Source organism: Tachypleus tridentatus, chromosome 13, assembly GCF_004210375.1.
Source record: "Tachypleus tridentatus isolate NWPU-2018 chromosome 13, ASM421037v1, whole genome shotgun sequence".
In the NCBI taxonomy this organism is placed as follows: domain Eukaryota; kingdom Metazoa; phylum Arthropoda; class Merostomata; order Xiphosura; family Limulidae; genus Tachypleus; species Tachypleus tridentatus.
The window spans coordinates 32,811,326-32,831,556 of record NC_134837.1 but is presented as its reverse complement, the minus strand read 5'-3'; the positions used below and the strand labels follow the sequence as shown (position 1 = coordinate 32,831,556).

The following is a 20,231-nucleotide window of genomic DNA, read 5'->3' as shown; positions in this document are numbered from 1 at the left end:
TCACTTATTGTTTTCAACACCAACTTTAATTAGTTATACCTGCCCGCCACCTTCATTTTTTTACACCCGCTCTCACCTTGATGTGCTACCTTCCACATCCTCCCTTTTAACTTACCCCTACTCCACTAGAAATGCATTGCAGAATCATATTATTTTATACCAATGAAACAAAGTTGTAGGATCTTGGGAATTTTGGAATTTAAAATTAAAATAGCTCGTTGGGGCATTTCTGTCATGTTTGTTGTTTTAAATACGGATTGTATGGGTATTAAAATTTTAATTAAAATAACGTACATAACACCTTTTCACATCCAGTGGGTTTCTCGACATCATGAATATGTTTGTTGTTGTTTCTGCTTGTTTTTACTAGTTCTCTCTTATTTCGAACTGTTCTAGAGTACGCACTAATTGTAATTGAATTTAAATCTTAGCTAGAGCTTTCGATATACCTTAAGTACGGAGCCAAACTTCCCAGTCCATAATCAGACTGTTTCTAATTACGATAATATTGTATTTACGTATTAACCTCTCCTTCAGATAGGCTACCCAGTGTCACATCGGTATGTCTGCGGACTCACACCGCTAGAATTTGGATTGCGATACCTCACCTGTGGTGGGCAAAGCACAGATAACCCATTGTTTAGCTTTGTGCTTAGTTACAAACAAAAACATCTTCAGATAAATATTAACTTTAAAATTAGAAAAGGGAAATTTCACGTTAGTGAAACATTCAGAGCTATTTTTTCTGTACTTTTTCAAACAGTTGTGATGTGTTATTACTGCAGAAAACAACCAGGTTTGTTTTGAACTACATTAAATAATGCAAGATATTTTTGTATCTTCTCATCACTTCTCTAAAAACATTTATACCAACTCTCCCCCCCCTAAGCCTTATGTTTACTTTGAGACGAATTTCAAGTTCAGCAAACAGTTTTAATTTCTTGATCACTCATAAGATACGGAGGAAATTTCAAAACTGTTTTCGTTTTTACACAGGCTATCCGATGTACAGCCCTCAACTGTGCTTGTGACTGTTTTAAACCAGGTAAAAAATATCAACGGATGTGTAGTGCCTGTTCTCACGGTTGGGTGTCTCACGGTAAGTAGAACTGTGAACCTGTTTCGAATATCAGATATGTTTTGTTGTTAAAAAGCACTTAAGTTTCCTTTTGAATTCCGTGTAACTTTTTCTCTTGCACATACGTTAATACATATTATGGTTTATCAGTTTGTTACCTAAGTAAACGACTACCAAGGTTTAAAATCTGTTGGGTTGACGCCTACCTCTATGAATAAACAGACTAAATATCAAACACAACTTGCCTCCAGAAATGAATATTACCTGGTACGCAACAATACCCAGTACCAATAAGTGATTTCAGAAGCGAAACTGTGTATTAATACGTACATTTTTTTGTGCTAATTTATAAGTATTAAATATCGTACTGTGGTATATTTTTATAATATCCCGTGTATTTTTAAAGTTTATAAATATTGAATATCGTACTATAGAATATTTATACAATACCCACTATCTTTTCAACATTTATAACTATTAAATATCATACTGTGGTATATCTTTACAACACCCACTGCCTTTTCAAACTATAAAACAACATAAAAATCACGGAAAGTTTGCCACGCAAGTACACTGTCATAAAAGTTTCGTATCTGTTTTTATGTTTTCTCTATGTATTCACAAAAATGTAGACACTGCTTTAATGAAATTATTTTCTATAAATTATATTACCTAGTTTAAAAAAATATATATTTTGGATTTTATTTAATTGGTGTCAGAAAGGGCATAATATTAATGTGTTTCCGTTTAATTCAAAATATTAGAAAAAAACGTATTAGATTGCTTTTCTAATGAAAATGTTTTACGGTGAACTTATTTGATTGAAAAAACGGACGTCGACTGTGTGAGAAAGCATATTAATGTAAACATGTTCGCGTTTAATTCAGTAAGTTAGAAAACGTTCTAAACTAATACATTCTGGGTTGTTGGTGTTTTTTTGTGTTTATTATCTGGCATTGATTTTAATGAAACTAGAATAGCATATTAAAGATAGCTTTTCTGCTAAGTTTTTGAAGACTTAAATGTTAACAGAACAGTTATAATGGTAATTTATCAGTCATATTTTCTATTGTAAGAATTGGGAAGTTTTTTTTTTTTTTTGCAACACTTTCTTTTCAAACTGGTTTTTAGTCTTTTTCAATTTGAATATATGCAACATCAACTGAGAATGCTCCACGCGCTCCACGCTCACGATTCTACGTTTTGATTAGTGATTCTTCATTACTCTTGTGTGGTGTTTTTTTTTAGTTTATTTTCCTTCATGTTTTTCGCGCAAAGTTACACGAGATATTTGCGCGTAGACATCCATAATTTTGAGCTGATAGACAAGAGAAACTCGTCATCAGAGCCTGTCATAAAGTCTTATCTGATGTATTTTCTTATCTGACAAACTAGTCGAAGTTTGACCGTCACTTTTATAGCGAACTCATGACTCCAACTGGCCGAACGCGTTTTGGAGGCAGCGAGATTTTTTCTTTCCAAATCTTTCTTTATCCGTGTTTACACCTGGTGACCCATCAAGAAGATTTATTTTTAATAAAGTAAAACGTAACCAAAAATTATTTGTTTGGGAAAACAGTATCAGAGTTCTACATAATGCATACTTGCTTTATTCAAAAGTAACAAAAAAAAACATTGTATCATGTTTATAGCTGACCGTACACCCTCATAACATAGCTTAACCCAAGTATTTTCATAGTCATCCGAATTTATTGTAGTGTTTGTGAACTTTAGTCCGAAATCTTTCACGTATTAGTTATCACGATCATGCCTGTATTTTGGGCATTTCGTTCCATCCTGATACGTCTGTAGTTTTCGTTTTCATAATTCCATCTAATAAATTCTTTCCCTTTCACAAATAAAATGAAAAGGAAGGTAGCGGAAGTAAGAGAAACAACAGTTTTGTAAGGAAGGAGAAGGGAGTAGTAAGTAGGTAAAACAACAGTTTTGTAACGAGAGAGAAAGGAGTAGTAAGTAAAACAATAGTTTTTCAAGGAAGGAAAAGAGAATAGTATGTAAAACAACAGTTTTGTAACAAAAAAGAAGGGAGAAGTAGGTTGGTCAAAGAACAGTTTTGTAAGAAGGAGATGGGAGTAGTAAGTAGGTAAAATAACAGTTTCTTACGAAGGAGAAGGGAACAGTAGATAAAACAACAGTTTGTAACAAAAGAAGGAGAAGTAGGTTGGTCAAAGAACAGTTTTGTAAGAAGGAGATGGGAGTAGTAAGTAGGTAAAATAACAGTTTCTTACGAAGGAGAAGGGAACAGTAGATAAAACAACAGTTTTGTAACAAAAAAGAAGGGAGAAGTAGGTTGGTCAAAGAACAGTTTTGTAAGATGGAGATGGGAGTAGTAAGTAGGTAAAATAACAGTTTCTTACACGAAGAGAAGGAACAGTAGATAAAACAACAGTTTTGTAACAAAAAAGAAGGGAGAAGTAGGTTGGTCAAAGAACAGTTTTGTAAGAAGGAGATGGGAGTAGTAAGTAGGTAAAATAACAGTTTCTTACGAAGGAGAAGGGAACAGTAGATAAAACAACAGTTTTGTAACAAAAAAGAAGGGAGAAGTAGGTTGGTCAAAGAACAGTTTTGTAAGAAGGAGATGGGAGTAGTAAGTAGGTAAAATAACAGTTTCTTACGAAGGAGAAAGGAGTAGTAAGTAGGTAAAATAACAGTTTCTTACGAAGGAGAAGGGAACAGTAGGTAAAACAACAGTTTTTTTAATGAAGAAGGGAATAGTAGGGAAAAAATGTGTTTTTAACGTAAGAGAATGGAATAGTAGGTAAAACAACAGTTTTTTTAACGAAGAAGAAGTGAATAGTAGGTAAAACAATAGTTTTGTAACGAAAGAGAACAGAGAATTAAGTAGGTAAAACAACAGTTTTGTAACGAAAGAGAACAGAGAATTAAGTAGATAAAACAACAGTTTTGTAACGAAAGAGAACAGAGAATTAAGTAGATAAAACAACAGTTTTGTAACGAAATAGAAGGTAGTATTAAGTAGGTAAAACAACAGTTTTCTTACGAAGGAGAAGGGAATAGTAGGTAAAACAACAGTTTTGTAACGAAATAGAAGGTAGTATTAAGTAGGTAAAACAACAGTTTTGTAACGAAGGAGAAGGGAATAGTAGGGAAAACAACAGTTTTGCATTAAAGAAGAAGGGAACAGTAGGTAAAACAACAGTCTTTAATGAAGTAGAAGGGGATAGTAGGTAAAACAGCTGTTTTTAACGTGAGAGAAGGAATAGTAGGTAAAACAACAGTTTTGTAACAAAAGAGAAGGGAGTATTGACTAGGTAAAACAACAGTTTTTTTACCAAAGAGAAGGGAATATTAAGTAGGTAAGACAACAATTTTTTAAGGAAGGAGATGAGAGTAGTAAGTAGGTGAAACAATAGTTTTGTAACGAGAGAGAACGGTATATTATATAGGTAAAACAACAGTTTTGTAACGAAGAACAAGGGAATAGTGTGAAGAACAAGGAAATAGTATGTAAAACAACAGTTTTTAACGAACGAGAAGGTAATAGTTTGTATCCAAGAAGAATGGAATAGCAGGTAAAACAACAGCTTTTAACGATGTAAAAGGAAGTAGTAAGCAGGTAAAACAACAGTTTTGTTACCAAAGAGAAAGGAGTATTAAATAGATAAAATAACAGTTTTTTTACGAAGGAGAAGTAAATATTAGGTTGAGGAATAATTCGTGGGCGTTTTTAAATAATTTCATTCAAGCATTACATGCAAGACTATACAATACCTCAATGCATGAACACATTACACCCAAAACATTTATTATGATACTTTATTTTATGTAATACCTAGGTATATAGTATGCATTGTTTTAAACGAAATTGCAAGAAATTAAATGCGAAAAGCAGATGGTGTCGAAAATGCTCGATTTTGTCCACTTGACATTCCATTTAATGAGCTGAAAATGAAAGCAAAAATTAAAGACATATGAAAATCAAACACACCATCTATTAGAGCAAAAAATTATCTACCAAATGACATGAAATATTTTGCGAAAGCGTTTCATTTATGAATATATTTTTTTAACTTGAAAAAACGCTCACGAATTATTCCTCAACCCAATAGTAGGTAAAACAACAGTTTTTCAACCAAGAAGAAGGGAACAGTAGCTAAAATAACAGTTTTTTAATGAAGGAGAAGGGAATAGTAGGTAAAACAGCTGTTTTTAACGTAAGAGAAGGGAAGTAGTAAGTTGATAAACAACAGTTTTGTAACGAAGGAGAAGGGAGTAATAAGTAAGTAAAACATAAATTTTGTAACGAGAGACAAGTGAGTGGTAATTAGGTGAAACAACACTTTTGTAACGAAGGAGAAAAGAGTATTCAGTAGGTAAAACAACAGTTGTGTTAGAAAGAGATGGGAATAGTAAGTAGGTAAAACAACAGTTTTGTAACGAATAAGAAGGGAACAGTAGGTAAAACAACAGTTTTTAAAGAAGGAGAAGGGAATAGTAGGTTAAACAGCTGTTTTTAACGTAAGAGAATGGAATAGTAGGTAAAACAACACTTTTGTCACGTAAGAGAAGGGAGTAGTAAGTTGGTAAAACAACAGTTTTGTAAGGAAAGAGAAGGAAGTATTAAGTTAAGTAAAATAACAGTTTTTTTAAAGAAGGAGAAGGGAATAGTAGGTTAAACAGCTGTTTTTAACTTAAGAGAAGGGAATAGTAGGTAAAACAACAGTTTTTTAAGGAAAGAGAAGGGAGTATTAAGTAGGTAAAACAAGTTATGTTACGAAGAAGAGAATAGTAGGTAGAAGAACAGGCTTGTAACGAAAGAGAAGGAATATTAAGTAGGTAAAAGCAATAGTTTTGTAACGAAGGAAAAATGGTAGTAAGTAGGTAAAACAAGTTTTGTAACGAAGGAGAAAGGACTGGTAAGTAGGTAAAACAACAGTTTTGTAACAAAGGAGAAGGGAGGAGTAGGTTGGTCAAAGAACAGTTTTGTAAGAAGGAGATGGGAGTAGTAAGTAGGTAAAATAACAGTTTCTTACGAAGGAGAAGGGAATAGTAGGTAAAACAAATTTTTTAACGAAGAAGAAGGGAACAATAAGCAAAACAACAGTCTTTTTTGAATGAAAAGGGAATCGTTAGTAAAACAGCTGTTTTTAACGTAAGAGAAAAGAATAGTAGGTAAAACAACAGTTTTGTAACGAGAGAGAAGGGAGTATTAAGTAAGTAAAACAACAGTTTTGTAAGGAAAGAGGTGGGAGTAGTAAGTTGGTAAAACAACAGTTTTTTTTAACGAAGAACAAGGGAATAGTATGTAAAACAGTTTTTACCGAAGGAGGAGGTAATAGTTTGTAAAACAAATTTTTAACGAAGAAGAAGGGAATAGTAGGTAAAACAACAGTTTGGTAAGGAAGGAGATTGGAGTAGTAAGTTGGTAAAACAATAGTTTTACAACGAAGAAGAAGGTAATAGTAGGTGAAACAACAGTTTGGTAAGGAAGGAGATTGGAGTAGTAAGTTGGTAAAACAATAGTTTTTTTAACGAAAGAGAAGGGAGTAGTAAGTAGGTAAAACAACAGTTTTGTCACGAAGGAAAAGAGAGTAGGAAGTTGGTAAAACAACAGTTATGTAACGAAGGAGAAAAGAGTAGTAAATAGGTAAAATAACAGTTTTGTAACGAAAGAGAAGGGAGTATTAAGTGTGTGAAACAACAGTTTTGTATCAGTTGAGAAGGGAATAGTCGGTAGAACAACAGTTTTTAAGGAAGGAGAAGGGAGTAGTGAGTAGGTAAAAGAATAGTTTTTTAATTAAAAAGAAGAGAGCAGGAATAGGTAAAACACCATAGGTAACGTATCATACACAAATAAGTGTCACAAAGAGAGAGAAATTCTCGAATTTACGAATAGGGTATACAGTTATTACGGGTCTTATATAATTGTGTATGGGAAGACGGGAATCTACATATAGTAGAAAAGATTGGAGTGGAAAAGGTAACGCAATCCACTCTTCATTAAGAAGTAAAGAACTCATCAAAAAGATGTTATGCATTACCATCGAAGTTAAGCCAAATCTTAAAAACATTTGTTTTGTTTTCGCCTGAATTCTGATTTCTTCATGTTTAGATTTTGAATAAATCAGTCAATAAAGTGATATATCTCTCGTGGTAGAAGAGTCTAACTTTCCAAATGAACTCCTATAACTTTTTCTAATCACTTTGGTCTGACCCTAACTGTGCAAATACATTACGGGCAAAATTCAACTTAAATAATAAAGTATCTAATATTATCAAAATATAATTAACTGCTTGTTTGTGGGTTTTTTTTTCGTGTATTCCAGAAGAAAATTCAAGCGTTTCATAACTTAGACCTATATTGCAGTAGAAAATCGTTAACCGTAACATTATAGCATAAAAAGGTGCTTGCGCAGAAATAATAGAAGTTTGAAGACGTGGACTATCTTGATTGGAGTATTCACTGTTACAGCCATATTGTACCGACTAAATTGTTATATCTGTAAGCATGCAGTAAAAAATTACATACGAACAGCAAGGTTTTATGTGTATTAGCCCTCAAATTATCAATTTGATTTTATATTGTTGACTACCAGTGGGGCTCACATATTACATCTTATTAAGTAAATGTATGTTTTCGTCTGTTGCAAGACTCTGTGTAATGAACACAGGGGACCCCATTACTAGTTATTGGAATCAACTGTTGTATTGGTTACATTTTTGTTTATGTTATTATCTATAATTTCTATGTCATTAGGAACCTCGTAACCAACAAAGCTTTAGACCCACAAGCAGCTTAGAACATTATTTGTTAAAGAAGCAGTTTCGATCACATCGGTAATTCTGCAGTTAACCTACCAAATGACGCCTCAAGTGAACTGGTGATTAAAATAAGACACTGGACTCTCAGTCTACGGATCTCGGGTTCGAAACCAGTCACCAAACATGCTCGCAGTTTCAGCAGTAGATGCGTTATAAGTTAACGGTCAACTCCACCATTTTTTGGTAAAGAGTATCCCGCAAATTGGCTGTAGATGATATTGACTGGTTAGTTGCTTTCCTTCTAGTCTATCACTTCTAAGTTACGAAAGGCTAGCGCAGATAGCCCTTGAATAGCTCTGCGCGAATTACAACAAACAAACCCACCAGATGAGGGATGATTATATCCGAAATTGATCATAATAGGAATGTGGATGGCTTGTGAGGTCGAGTTGTCCATGCGTTGAATCAGTGTTTGTGTATTGTGAAATTTAGTATATTCTGAATCGTAAAAGCAAATTCCACATTCAAGACACATTTTGAACGTATGTTTTTGTATTCATGTGCGGTCAGTCGTGTATTTACGCACCTTATTCCTCGGAAGGGTAGCTGGAGATTGGAAAAAGAAATGTTTGTTTTTTACGGTGAACTTTGATTAATAGTTTAACATGCACTGCATCTTTTTTGGTACGAATTTAACCTTTCTTAATGACGTCAGTTACTTATATCAAGTGTTTGCTGCATCTAGTTTTTTCCCAACATTAGAAGTTGCGATATTCTTCTGTTTGTTTATTTTTCTAACACAGAGGGATAATTTTCAATTGAAATAATTTCAGGCCACATCTAGAGTTGATTAACTGAGCACACCACATGGTATATTGTAATACTTTTGTAAAAACCGGAATTTTTTTTCGCAGATTGAATGTACAGATAGCATTTATTCACAAACATATCTTTAAGCCACTTTGGTTAATGTTTTCTGCAATTGTTCAAATGACATGCAGTTGTTTGCATACTTCTTAGATTGTTTATGACCGAGCCCTGTATAACCAGCTAAGCTAGAACTGCTAGCTCTTCAGTCTACTTCCCGCTAGGGGCCGTTTTTCATTTCCGCCAATAGCTATGATATGCAGCGGCTATAAGATGCTATTTCCTCTTACCATTTGTCAGCCCACAAGCTGGTCGCAGCCACGACCGTGAAGATCAACTTCACAGCTCCAAATCCTCCCGAGAAAAATTATGTCCGGAGACTAAGCGACTCGCCAAGCTATTGTGGCAAATTTTTCAAAAATAGCAATTTGCATGATTTTTATTCCGGACGTCTATTACAGTTAGCAGAGAGAGAGAGAGAGAGAACTGAGAAATGGGCCACGCCGTTTCTCTTGCTGATGCTCGCCCGACGGAGGACTCTCTAATGCCGTATGTTCACGAGCCTCATGCGGTTCGTGTCTCGTGCCCTGCGAAGATGAGTGTGTCCCATGCGAACAATTTGACAAGTCATTTCGCGCTTCAGATTTATGAACGGCGTGTGGAAATCATCCTTTATGCAAAGAAAGGAGAGAGAATTTGATTATGGAAGGCGCGAGATCTCATTCTAACCCTCAATGAACCTAATATGCACAGTAGAGAAGGGGGTTACAGCCAGATGAGCTTTTACTCGGCTTCCTTCTTTTGTTAGGTACACTGGTATTTACTCCTTCTCAGAAAATCGGATTTGGCTTTTTGTAATTCCCCGCACTTCTCTACGTAATACGCAGTTCTTTCGACCGAATGTTATTCCGTATAAATTGTCTTGTTTTCCGATATCGTAGTCTGGTGTAAGGTGATTTAGATCTTCAGCTCATTCGAGAGGTGGATCTGGTACAGTTAACTACGAATATATTTAAATACACATTTTCTTAGCTACCTAAACATTCCAAAAATATTTATAGCTTTAGTATCACGCTGTATGTAAATAAAATAGCTCGTTTTTAAATAGAATAATAAACAAAAAATTTTAGTGTATTGCAACAAGAGAAATTATTTTCTGGTGAAGCCTTTGATTAAAGTGCAAAACAGGTTTAAATTCCAATGTACGATTTTATCCATTGTGCGTGTATGTGTATATATATATATATATAACGCACACATATACTAACAAGTGATTCATAATTGAAGAGGTGTGGGAACATTATAGGTAGTGGAAAGGAATGGGGTGTTATGAACCTACTCTGTGACAACGTCACTGAAATCATTCAAAGTTAACGTTAAGACGATCTTCTTATAAAGTTGTATTAATATGAATTACACACGCCAAAGATACTGACTGCAAACACATAGAGAATAATAGATAAAACATTATAAACAAAAAATTACCAAACTCGCTCCACAATAACAACAATCCTAAACATAAACAAGCATAAAGGTGAACGTTCTAACAGTATTACGAAATGTTTACAGACAATTGATCAAAATGTTTAAAGCGCTTTCCAAATGTGATAATTTCCAATATGGCGGCTTCATTCTCAAAATTGATTGTTTTTCTTAGAGTGTCCTCACGGCGTCTATGCGTAAATGAATCTGTAGTACGCAGCCGCTGGAAGCAGTTGCAGGATTATGCTCGTGCACGATCTTATTTAGGCTGCTTCTATTTTAACACTTGTAATCATTTGGGCCATTTAAAATTGCAATGGCCTGCTTTTACAAAATTCTGACCTTGCAACCTTAAATTTGGGTTTTGTGTGGTAATCTTTAGAATGATCGAATTTTGACAGCAAGACGCAGAATTTTATAAGCGTGGAAGAGGTACATTTAGAAAAGCGGTTATTGAAATTAGCGTGTATGATGAATGTTATAAAAATTTCTTGCATGACCTCAGTGGTATTAACAGGAGTTGGACCTAAAGCAATTCATTTAATGACACTAAGAATTATGTTCCAGTAACTCTACATGTTTGAATTATTTGCATTAACAGTGTTTTTCGCAATTACCCAGTGTGTGTGTATATATATATCTCGATATTTATACATGCTTTGTTAAAACGTTATCATAAGAAAGAACTATGGTATTTGATATAGTGGAATCTGAGGGAGTTGGATAATGTATTTCGATCTACCTTAATAATAATAAAAACTTCTGAAAAGTCAATGAAATCATTTCTTGCTCATAAAGACAGAAATCTTGTGTATCAGATTTCATATTCAAATTTCTCACAGTTTTGCCCAACATTACATAATGTGAAACCTGCTAGGAGAACTAAATTAATTTTCAAAACTTTGACACTTCAAATTCTACTATACATAATTCAGTCTTTAGAAGGACTGTTTGATATATTTAGTGCACAATATGATGTGTTTAGATGGTTGTAGTATATTTTATCTAAACAATTTACAATGGAAAACGTAACGGTAGATAATATTCTTACCCAACCACTTCAGACTAGTGGAAAACTTAATAGTATATAATATTCTTACTGAACTACTTCAGATTAGTGTAAAACTTAGTAATAGATAATACGTTTATCCAACTACTCCGGCTGATGAAAATTAGTAATAGATAATATTCTTACTAACTACTTAAGATTGGTGTAAAACTTAGTAACTACTTCGGGCTGATGGAAAACTTAGTAGTATATAATACGTTTATTCAACTCCTTCGGACTGGTGGAAAACTTAGTAGTATATAATATTTTTACACAATCACTCTAGACTAGTAGACGACTCTTTTACTCAACCATTCAGACTAGTGGAAAACCCAGTAGTAAACAACTTTTACCCAACCATTTTAGGTTGGTGGAAAACTTAGTGATCGGTAATATTTTTACTTTTGTTTTGTAAATGTGGTTTTAGTTTCGTTTTCGAAACTCAAGTGATTAGGAATTTAATCATTTCCAGATTTTCTTAAGGGAAATGAAAGGTTTGATACTTTAAATAAATCAAAAGTGCACGATTGTAGTTAAATTTCATATAAACGTTCCTCTTATAGTCTCACTTTTGGTTTATATAAAAATCCAAGAACTCGAACGCTTTCCGAAAGTGTTTTCTTTTTCTTAAACACTCTCGAATCGAGTCGTTTTGGAGAATGTCGTAACTAACCGCGTGTCTCGTGCAAAACGGCATTTATTAAATTTATACCTTAATACTACATAGTTTAGTATGAAGTTTCCTCAGAGAAGGAGGCGCAGATCATAATAATCATTTAACATTTTGAAAGACCTGGCATGGCCAAGCGCGTAAGGCGTGCGACTCGTAATCCGAGGGTGGCGGGCCCGCGTCGCGCTAAACATGCTCGCCCTCCCAGCCGTGGGGGCGTATAATGTGACGGTCAATCCCACTATTCGTTGGTAAAAGAGTAGCCCAAGAGTTGGCGGTAGGTGGTGATGACTAGCTGCCTTCCCTCTAGTCTTACACTGCTAAATTAGGGACGGCTAGCACAGATAGCCCTCGAGTAGCTTTGTGCGAAATTCCAAAAACAAACAAACATTTTGAAAATGTTGTATGTTTAATTTTTAACTGAAAAATAAGGCATGAGTAAATGAGGTAATTTGGGTCAATCTCTCAGTGTCGGGTTCTGCAAGGTCCAACATTCATTCTCGTTTTCACAAAATGTAATAATAATAATGTCTTGCACTTTTGTGTTCTGAGTACGTCTTACGTGTAACAGTCAGATCTCACTAACTGGTCAAGCAAAGGTAGCCCAAGAGTTTACAGTGGGTGGCGTTGGCTAGCTTCTTTCCCTCAGGTCTCTCAGTTCCAAGTTAGATACGGCTAGCACAGATAACACTTGAGTAGCTAGCTATGCGCGTGCATCTGAAAACAAACAATGAGACGAGTTTTGTATTTTTCTCTAAATAACACTTTAATTTCCTCTTAAACACGTGTTCAGGCACGTGAGAGTAAAATCGTGTAACACTACAGCTATACAGGACACTTTAGAAATTCGTCGAGTGAAAATTAAAAAAAAACAACTAATTCGTCAAACTCAGCCAAGCATAAAAACAACAGGAGCATGTTATGAATCAAGACGTTTTCGGCTGAGAGTACCAATACAGCGACCCTGATATGAACCTCCAGCTGTTTCGTGTACACAGTATTATCGAAGATAAGCGTAGTCCAGTGCAGTTAGTACGGCGTAGTGTTACGTACCATCCATCTGAACGTGCTTGAGCCCAAATCAGTGAAAAAGGCCGATTCTAGTACCTCTTGTTCACAAGACCTTTTCGTTCATGCCGTTGAACCAGCTTCTGTTCGCCACATTTCACGCATATCTTACATTCATCATTCACCTATCACTGACATGCCGAGGTCTAGACCCGAGGGTCATTTTTATATTTAATTAGCTACGATTGGAGCCTCTTTCTCGTAAGCTTTGCACGTCATCCTTCTCTCTTTTAATTCTTACTACAAGGGGAAAGGGGAGAAAGTCTTATGGGGTGGGATAATATCCCCTTAAGGTGAGCTTCTAGCGAGTGTAGAAGTAGGAGTTAGTGTACGTGATTTTGTATAAATTCTCTAAATCGATACGCAGGAACAACTTTCTCTAGCTTACAGAGTTACAAAGGTATTACTTAAAAAGCTCTTAGTTGATCTCATTGTGAGCAAGATATTCTGTAGTAACCGTTTATTTCCTCTTTTTTGGAGTACTCTTTAACTTCATGATCATTGTTGTTGAGAGGGTCTGATTATGTTGTTGTTGTATCATTATCAGTTGACCTTTTACAACCTAAGTTAATATTGTCAATTTATATCTAACAACTGTTTTTATAGACGATACAGATTCGTGCTCGTATTTAAGGGATAGCACTCGTTTATCACTCGTCAGGTTCTACATAGTCCAGATTACTGACCAGCAGAGAAGAAAGCATTCTAAATATGTTTCAAATCTTCAAGTAATTTACGAAATCTTTTCCATTTTGAATGTCTGTATATCTTACGAAATATTTGGATAAGCTTACAAAAAAAAAGTCTGCAAAAAAATCCGTTATTCACTAAAATTATGAATTTGTCTCAACAAATTACTCTAACCAACTTAATATATTGACACTTGACGAATTGTGCTTTCTGCTCATTTACTGTGATTAATTGTCAGTGTTGTGAAGTAATTGATTTCTCCGTAGAATATTTAGATTACTAGTAGCGCATTAGTGAGATATCGGCTCGAAGTCCATCTAGACAAGACTTGATTTTCATTCATCTCATTTGTTTGTTTTTGGATTTTTGCGAAAAGCTACTCAAGGAGTATTTGCGTTAGCTATCCCAAATTTTGAGCTGATGAATCAGAGGGGGAAAAAATGCTACTGAGCAAAACGGAAAGGCCCACAGATTTTTGGTTTTGTTTTTACCGCTAACTACTGGGCCACGCTCGACCTAAATATCTCTTAGAGTATTTGATTGTTAGTAAGTTTGAGTAATTTATTTGATGTAATTCAACTATAAAATACCAGCTCAGAAAATTACATAAATATGTTCATGCGTCAGTCAAAATAATGTATAAAGAACCATTTCGTTTGGTTCTTGATCACGAGAAACCCACTTGAAATAAAAACGTATCTCAGAACGGGTATTAACACTTTTATTGATAAGGAGAGAACAACGTTTCGACCTTCCTGTGTCATCTTCAGGTTAACCTGAGAAACATTTGGTTGGTTGATTGGTCAGGTGTAATAACTTACCTAGAATAATGTCTAGATGAACACTTGAGACCTCATCCAAGTTAGAAGAGTGGAATAACACTTTGGTGGCTCTATATTAAGGACGGAACTTTTGGCCACGTCTGGAGAATTGCCAAAACTGTTCCAAATGCTCGAATGCCACTATATTTATGTTTCTGACAGCCAGATGTAAACACTCTGACGTCACATTAAAAAAAAATTGTAGTTTCATACGTGTTTTAGATTAAGAGAAATAAGCAATCAGAAAGTGACAAATTAATTTTTTCTTGTTGCTGAACAGATAAAATATATTAATGAACAAATGGGAAGAGACACGAAAATAACAACACAAGATATTAATCTCACCTAGAGTTTGGCAACTATAGCATATATATTTATATTTTTATGAATATGTTTTGATAATTTTAATGGTGAATTGCTATCCACAGCCACTGGGTTAAAACTGATAACTTACGGGCTTAAGGGCGTATGAAGCATCTGAAATGAGGAATTATGGCACAGTGACTTGAGTCACTGGATCTGTGTAAGTATCGTCCCGTTTAAGTCACTGGATCTGTGTAAGTATCGTCTCGTTTTACTTGCAGTTCGAATTCCACTTTGGTTGAAATGTGATCTTTCATTAATTTTAAAATGCTAGTCAAAATAAAAAGTAGTACCACCTGATCAAATCTTTTTACATATACCAAAACATACATGCAAGAGTAAAGAGGTCAGCCATATTGTGATATAAAAAGTCAAATTTTGTAAAAGTGGCAAACCTTATAAAGATGTAGAGTAAAAGTGGGTCAGATCAACGGGGTCCCCAGGTGGGTCAATGTTAGTTTGCAAATTAGCAACACAGTAAATTCGGAGTTCGACTCCCCTTAGTGGACAAAGCGAAAGTATCCTGTTGTGTAGCTTTGCACGATGAAAACAACTAGTTAATCAAACATGAAAAAATTGCCTCGTTTTAACTGCTGTTTCAAGAAGAAGAAACACGAATATAAAAAGAGGCCACGATTTTCCCAATTTTTCTTGTTTAACTTATTCACAACCTCTCATATAACTTTTTTATGTCACATATGACTGACCTTTTTATTTTCACTTGGCTGTTTTTGTACGTGTAAAAGGTTTTGATCGGGTTTAAATGAAAAATAGCTAAATAAAAAAATTACTGTACTGCGTCACTTGATCACTGTACTAACCATCTCTGTTACCAAGGGCTGTTAATCAAAAGCAAATTAAACAACTGAATCAGAATTAAAATAATATAAAAGTAACCTATGCACAAGAACAGTATAATACATTGGCTAGAAATACTTAATGATATAACTCAATACGTTATAAGAATAAAACCTATAAGGATTAGAATGCACTGATTAATCAACTTGGCACCCTCGTTCTCAGCCATATTTTCGGCCTCAATTCCAATAACGTTTTTCGAAGTTCGGTCAGCTCAGGTAATTTTCGTTAAACTTAAGTCCACATATTAAGCCAGCAAATTAAAGTACGTACCATACATAAATTCAGCATTAATTTTAAAATATCTAAACATTAAATAACCAATACGATTTAATTGAGTGATTGTTTTAGAATAAAGCCACATTAGGCTGTCTGCTGTGTCCATCGCGGATAATCGAGCTGGGTTTTAGCGTTTTTCTTGTCCGTAAAGGCTTAATAAAAATTAATTATAAAAAGAAAATTAAGTAGGATATAGTCATTTTTGGAAACCTATTAGTAGAGCGCACATAAATATTAAATAAACAAATCAACTATCGGTTGGAAAAATGTTCTGATTCGTCACCAGTATATCTAATCACTGATAATAGGTGTGTCTATCGCATAAAATATAGATTTATATAGTCAAAAAGGAAAAAAAGCCAGTTGATGAGGTAGTTAGAAGTAAGATGCTTTAATCAGGTAATAGACCTAGAAGCCAGTGAAAGGAATGATAAATAGTCACTCAAGGGACAAAACCAGTTAATGAGGTAGTTAGAAGTAACATGCTTTAATCAGGTAATAGACCTAGTAGCCAGTGAAAGGAATGATAAGTAGTCACTCAAGGGACAAAACCAGTTAATGAGGTAGTTAGAAGTAAGATGCCTTAATCAGGTAATAGGCCTAGTAGCAAGTGAAAGGAATGATAAATAGTCACTCAAGGGACAAAACCAGTTAATGAGGTAGTTAGAAGTAACATGCTTTAATCAGGTAATAGACCTAGTAGCCAGTGAAAGGAATGATAAGTAGTCACTCAAGGGACAAAACCAGTTAATGAGGTAGTTAGAAGTAACATGCTTTATTCAGGTAATAAACCTAGTAGCCAGTGAAAGGAATGATAAGTAGTCACTCAAGGAACAAAACCAGTTAATGAGGTAGTTAGAAGTAAGATGCCTTAATCAGGTAATAGGCCTAGTAGCCAGTGAAAGGAATGATAAATAGTCACTCAAGGGACAAAACCAGTTAATGAGGTAGTTAGAAGTAACATGCTTTAATCAGGTAATAGACCTAGTAGCCAGTGAAAGGAATGATAAGTAGTCACTCAAGGGACAAAACCAGTTAATGAGGTAGTTAGAAGTAACATGCTTTAATCAGGTAATAGACCTAGTAGCCAGTGAAAGGAATGATAAGTAGTCACTCAAGGGACAAAACCAGTTAATGAGGTAGTTAGAAGTAACATGCTTTATTCAGGTAATAAACCTAGTAGCCAGTGAAAGGAATGATAAGTAGTCACTCAAGGGACAAAACCAGTTAATGAGGTAGTTAGAAGTAAGATGCCTTAATCAGGTAATAGGCCTAGTAGCCAGTGAAAGGAATGATAAGTAGTTACTCAAGGGATAAAACCAGTTAATGAGGTAGTTAGAAGTAAGATGCCTTAATCAGGTAATAGGCCTAGTAGCCAGTGAAAGGAATGATAAATAGTCACTCAAGGGACAAAACCAGTTAATGAGGTAGTTAGAAGTAACATGCTTTAATCAGGTAATAGACCTAGTAGCCAGTGAAAGGAATGATAAGTAGTCACTCAAGGGACAAAACCAGTTAATGAGGTAGTTAGAAGTAACATGCTTTAATCAGGTAATAGACCTAGTAGCCAGTGAAAGGAATCATAAGTAGTCACTCAAGGGACAAAACCAGTTAATGAGGTAGTTAGAAGTAACATGCTTTAATCAGGTAATAGACCTAGTAGCCAGTGAAAGGAATGATAAGTAGTCACTCAAGGGACAAAACCACTTAATGAGGTAGTTAGAAGTAACATGCTTTAATCAGGTAATAGACCTAGTAGCCAGTGAAAGGAATGATAAGTAGTCACTCAAAGGACAAAACCAGTTAATGAGGTAGTTAGAAGTAACATGCTTTAATCAGGTAATAGACCTAGTCGCCAGTGAAAGGAATGATAAGTAGTCACTCAAGGGACAAAACCAGTTAATGAGGTAGTTAGAAGTAAGATGCCTTAATCAGGTAATAGGCCTAGTAGCCAGTGAAAGGAATGATAAGTAGTCACTCAAGGGACAAAACCAGTTAATGAGGTAGTTAGAAGTAAGATGCCTTAATCAGGTAATAGGCCTAGTAGCCAGTGAAAGGAATGATAAGTAGTCACTCAAGGGACAAAACCAGTAAATGAGGTAGTTAGAAGTAAGATGCCTTAATCAGGTAATAGGCCTAGTAGCCAGTGAAAGGAATGATAAGTTGTCACTCAAGGGACAAAACCAATTAATGAGGTAATTAGAAGTAAGATGCTTTAATCAAGTAATAGGCCTAATAGCCAGTGAAAGGAATGATAAGTAGTCACTCAAGGGACAAAACCAGTTAATGAGGGAGTTAGAAGTAATTGAAAAGTGAGAGCAACGATAACCGACACATTGTTTGTGGCCTACGTACAGTAAGCAGTCACGGGTACACGTGTCGCCCAGCTTCAAGTTTCATTCCTTCAGAAAGAAATTACAATTACACAGAATGTAATAGTATGTTTTAAACGTCTCTGACTAGAGTAAAGACTAGTTATTACGTATATGTCAGAAACCTAATAATCACTATTTCAACTAATAAATAATTAAAAAACAACGTGGTTCAATCAAAAGGTCGATTAGCGACAAAATAGTTGTTTAATCAAAATAAAGTTGTAATTATTCATCACTTATAATAACTATTTAGTGATTCGGTATGATAATACGATTGTTCAATGAAAGTAGTCTGTTTGTAGGCCCGGCATGGGCAGATGGTTAAGGCACTCGACTCGTAATCTGAGGGTCGCGGGTTTAAATCCCCGTCGTACCAAACGTGCTCGTTCTTTCTTCCGTGGGGCGTTATGATGTGATGGTCATTCTCACTATTCGTTGGTAATATAGTAGTCCAAGAGTTAGCGGTGGGTGGTGATGACTAGCTGTCTTCTTTTTAGTCTTACACTGCTAAATTAGGGACGGCTAGCGCAAATAGCCCTCGTGCAGTTTTGCACGAAATACAAGACAAACGAAACCAAACAAACCAAAGTCTGTTTACAGTGAGTAAAAAACAAATAATCTTAAATAATTATGTAATTAATCAGAATCAGGTGATTAATTAATCAAAACATAATGCCACTTAATAGAAGCATCAACCAGGCACTTAAAACCATTATGCAATGTCTCACAGTAATTAATCAGATGGTCAAAAATGATATAGGAGGTTAAGAGAAAGAATTTTAGTCAGTAAAACTTATATATGTACTAAAGTTGATGACTAGTTTTATGTTTGTGTTTTAAATTGAATGTTAGACGATGTTTCAGTTAATTAATTGATAAAAACAGTTTTAAGTAGATTTAAAACCATTTTGTTGATGAGATAAAAACAATTCAAAAACACAAAAAACAAATCGACTTCTAGGTTGCCCCCTATTGCGCACGCACGCGTGTGAGAATGTAGAGATATTATTATAGATCCCTTGTTTGGTACTATGTTATCATGAAGTTTCTTCAGTTGAGTAACCCCATGCTTTCTCTGAGATCTTTTTTTTTTTAAAGTACAACTTTGGTGTAGTTAAAGTTATACTGTACCAATTATGTATCAACAAGTGTTAAGAGTGAGCAATACTTCATTAATGGATAATGATTTTACAATAAAATGTATTTTCCAGATCATCCTAAAAGTGGTGAAATTCGTCCAGCATGGCCAGATGGTTAAGGCACTCGATTCGTAATCTGAAGGTCGCGGGGCTGAATCCTCGTCACATCAAACATTCTCGCCCTTTTAGCCGTGGGGGTTATAATATAATTATTCGTTGGTAAAAGAGTAACCCAAGAGTTGGCGGTGGGTGGTGATGACTAGCTGCCTCACTTCTAGCCTTACAATTCTAAATTAGGAACGGCTAGCACAGATAGCCTTCGTGTAGCTTTACGCGAAATTAAAAGTGGTAAAAATTTATTTTGCTTACGAGATGTCAATTTGCAGACGAGAACGACGTGTTCGTTATGAGTGTCTTAAAACAACAAAGTGCACTGCCACTGTTTTTCTATAAACTATACTGCACAATGAATTTGATAAAGTAACTTTTGTCCTTGTTTCTGCACATTATGCTGTTTCAAGTGAAAGCTTTAAAGTTTTAGAAGTAGTTAGATACAATACAAACTCATGTACGTGCCTGCTATGACCAATTTTTCGTTTGAATTGTTTGATCTGGCTCAATGCTGCCCTCCGCTAGTACAGTGGTATGTCTACGGATTTACAATGCTACAATCAGGGGTTCGATTCCCCTCGGTGGGCTCAGCAGATAGCCTGCTGTGGCTTTGCTATGAGAAAACACACACACACACA

At 35.0% G+C, this 20,231-nt stretch overlaps 1 protein-coding gene across 6 annotated transcripts in view; it reads left to right on the top strand.

Annotated features, from left to right (window-relative positions):
* LOC143239838 (zinc finger protein basonuclin-2-like) overlaps positions 1 to 20,231 on the top strand; it is a 227,465-nt gene that overhangs the window by 139,782 nt on the left and 67,452 nt on the right. For 5 of the 6 annotated variants that reach the window (XM_076481400.1, XM_076481399.1, XM_076481402.1 and 2 more), the window contains one exon: positions 997 to 1,099. The exons of the other annotated variant lie outside the window; for it this stretch is intronic. In XM_076481400.1, the coding sequence (XP_076337515.1) occupies positions 997 to 1,099 (103 nt within the window). The remainder of the gene's footprint in view (positions 1 to 996; positions 1,100 to 20,231) is intronic. 6 annotated transcript variants of the gene reach the window in all.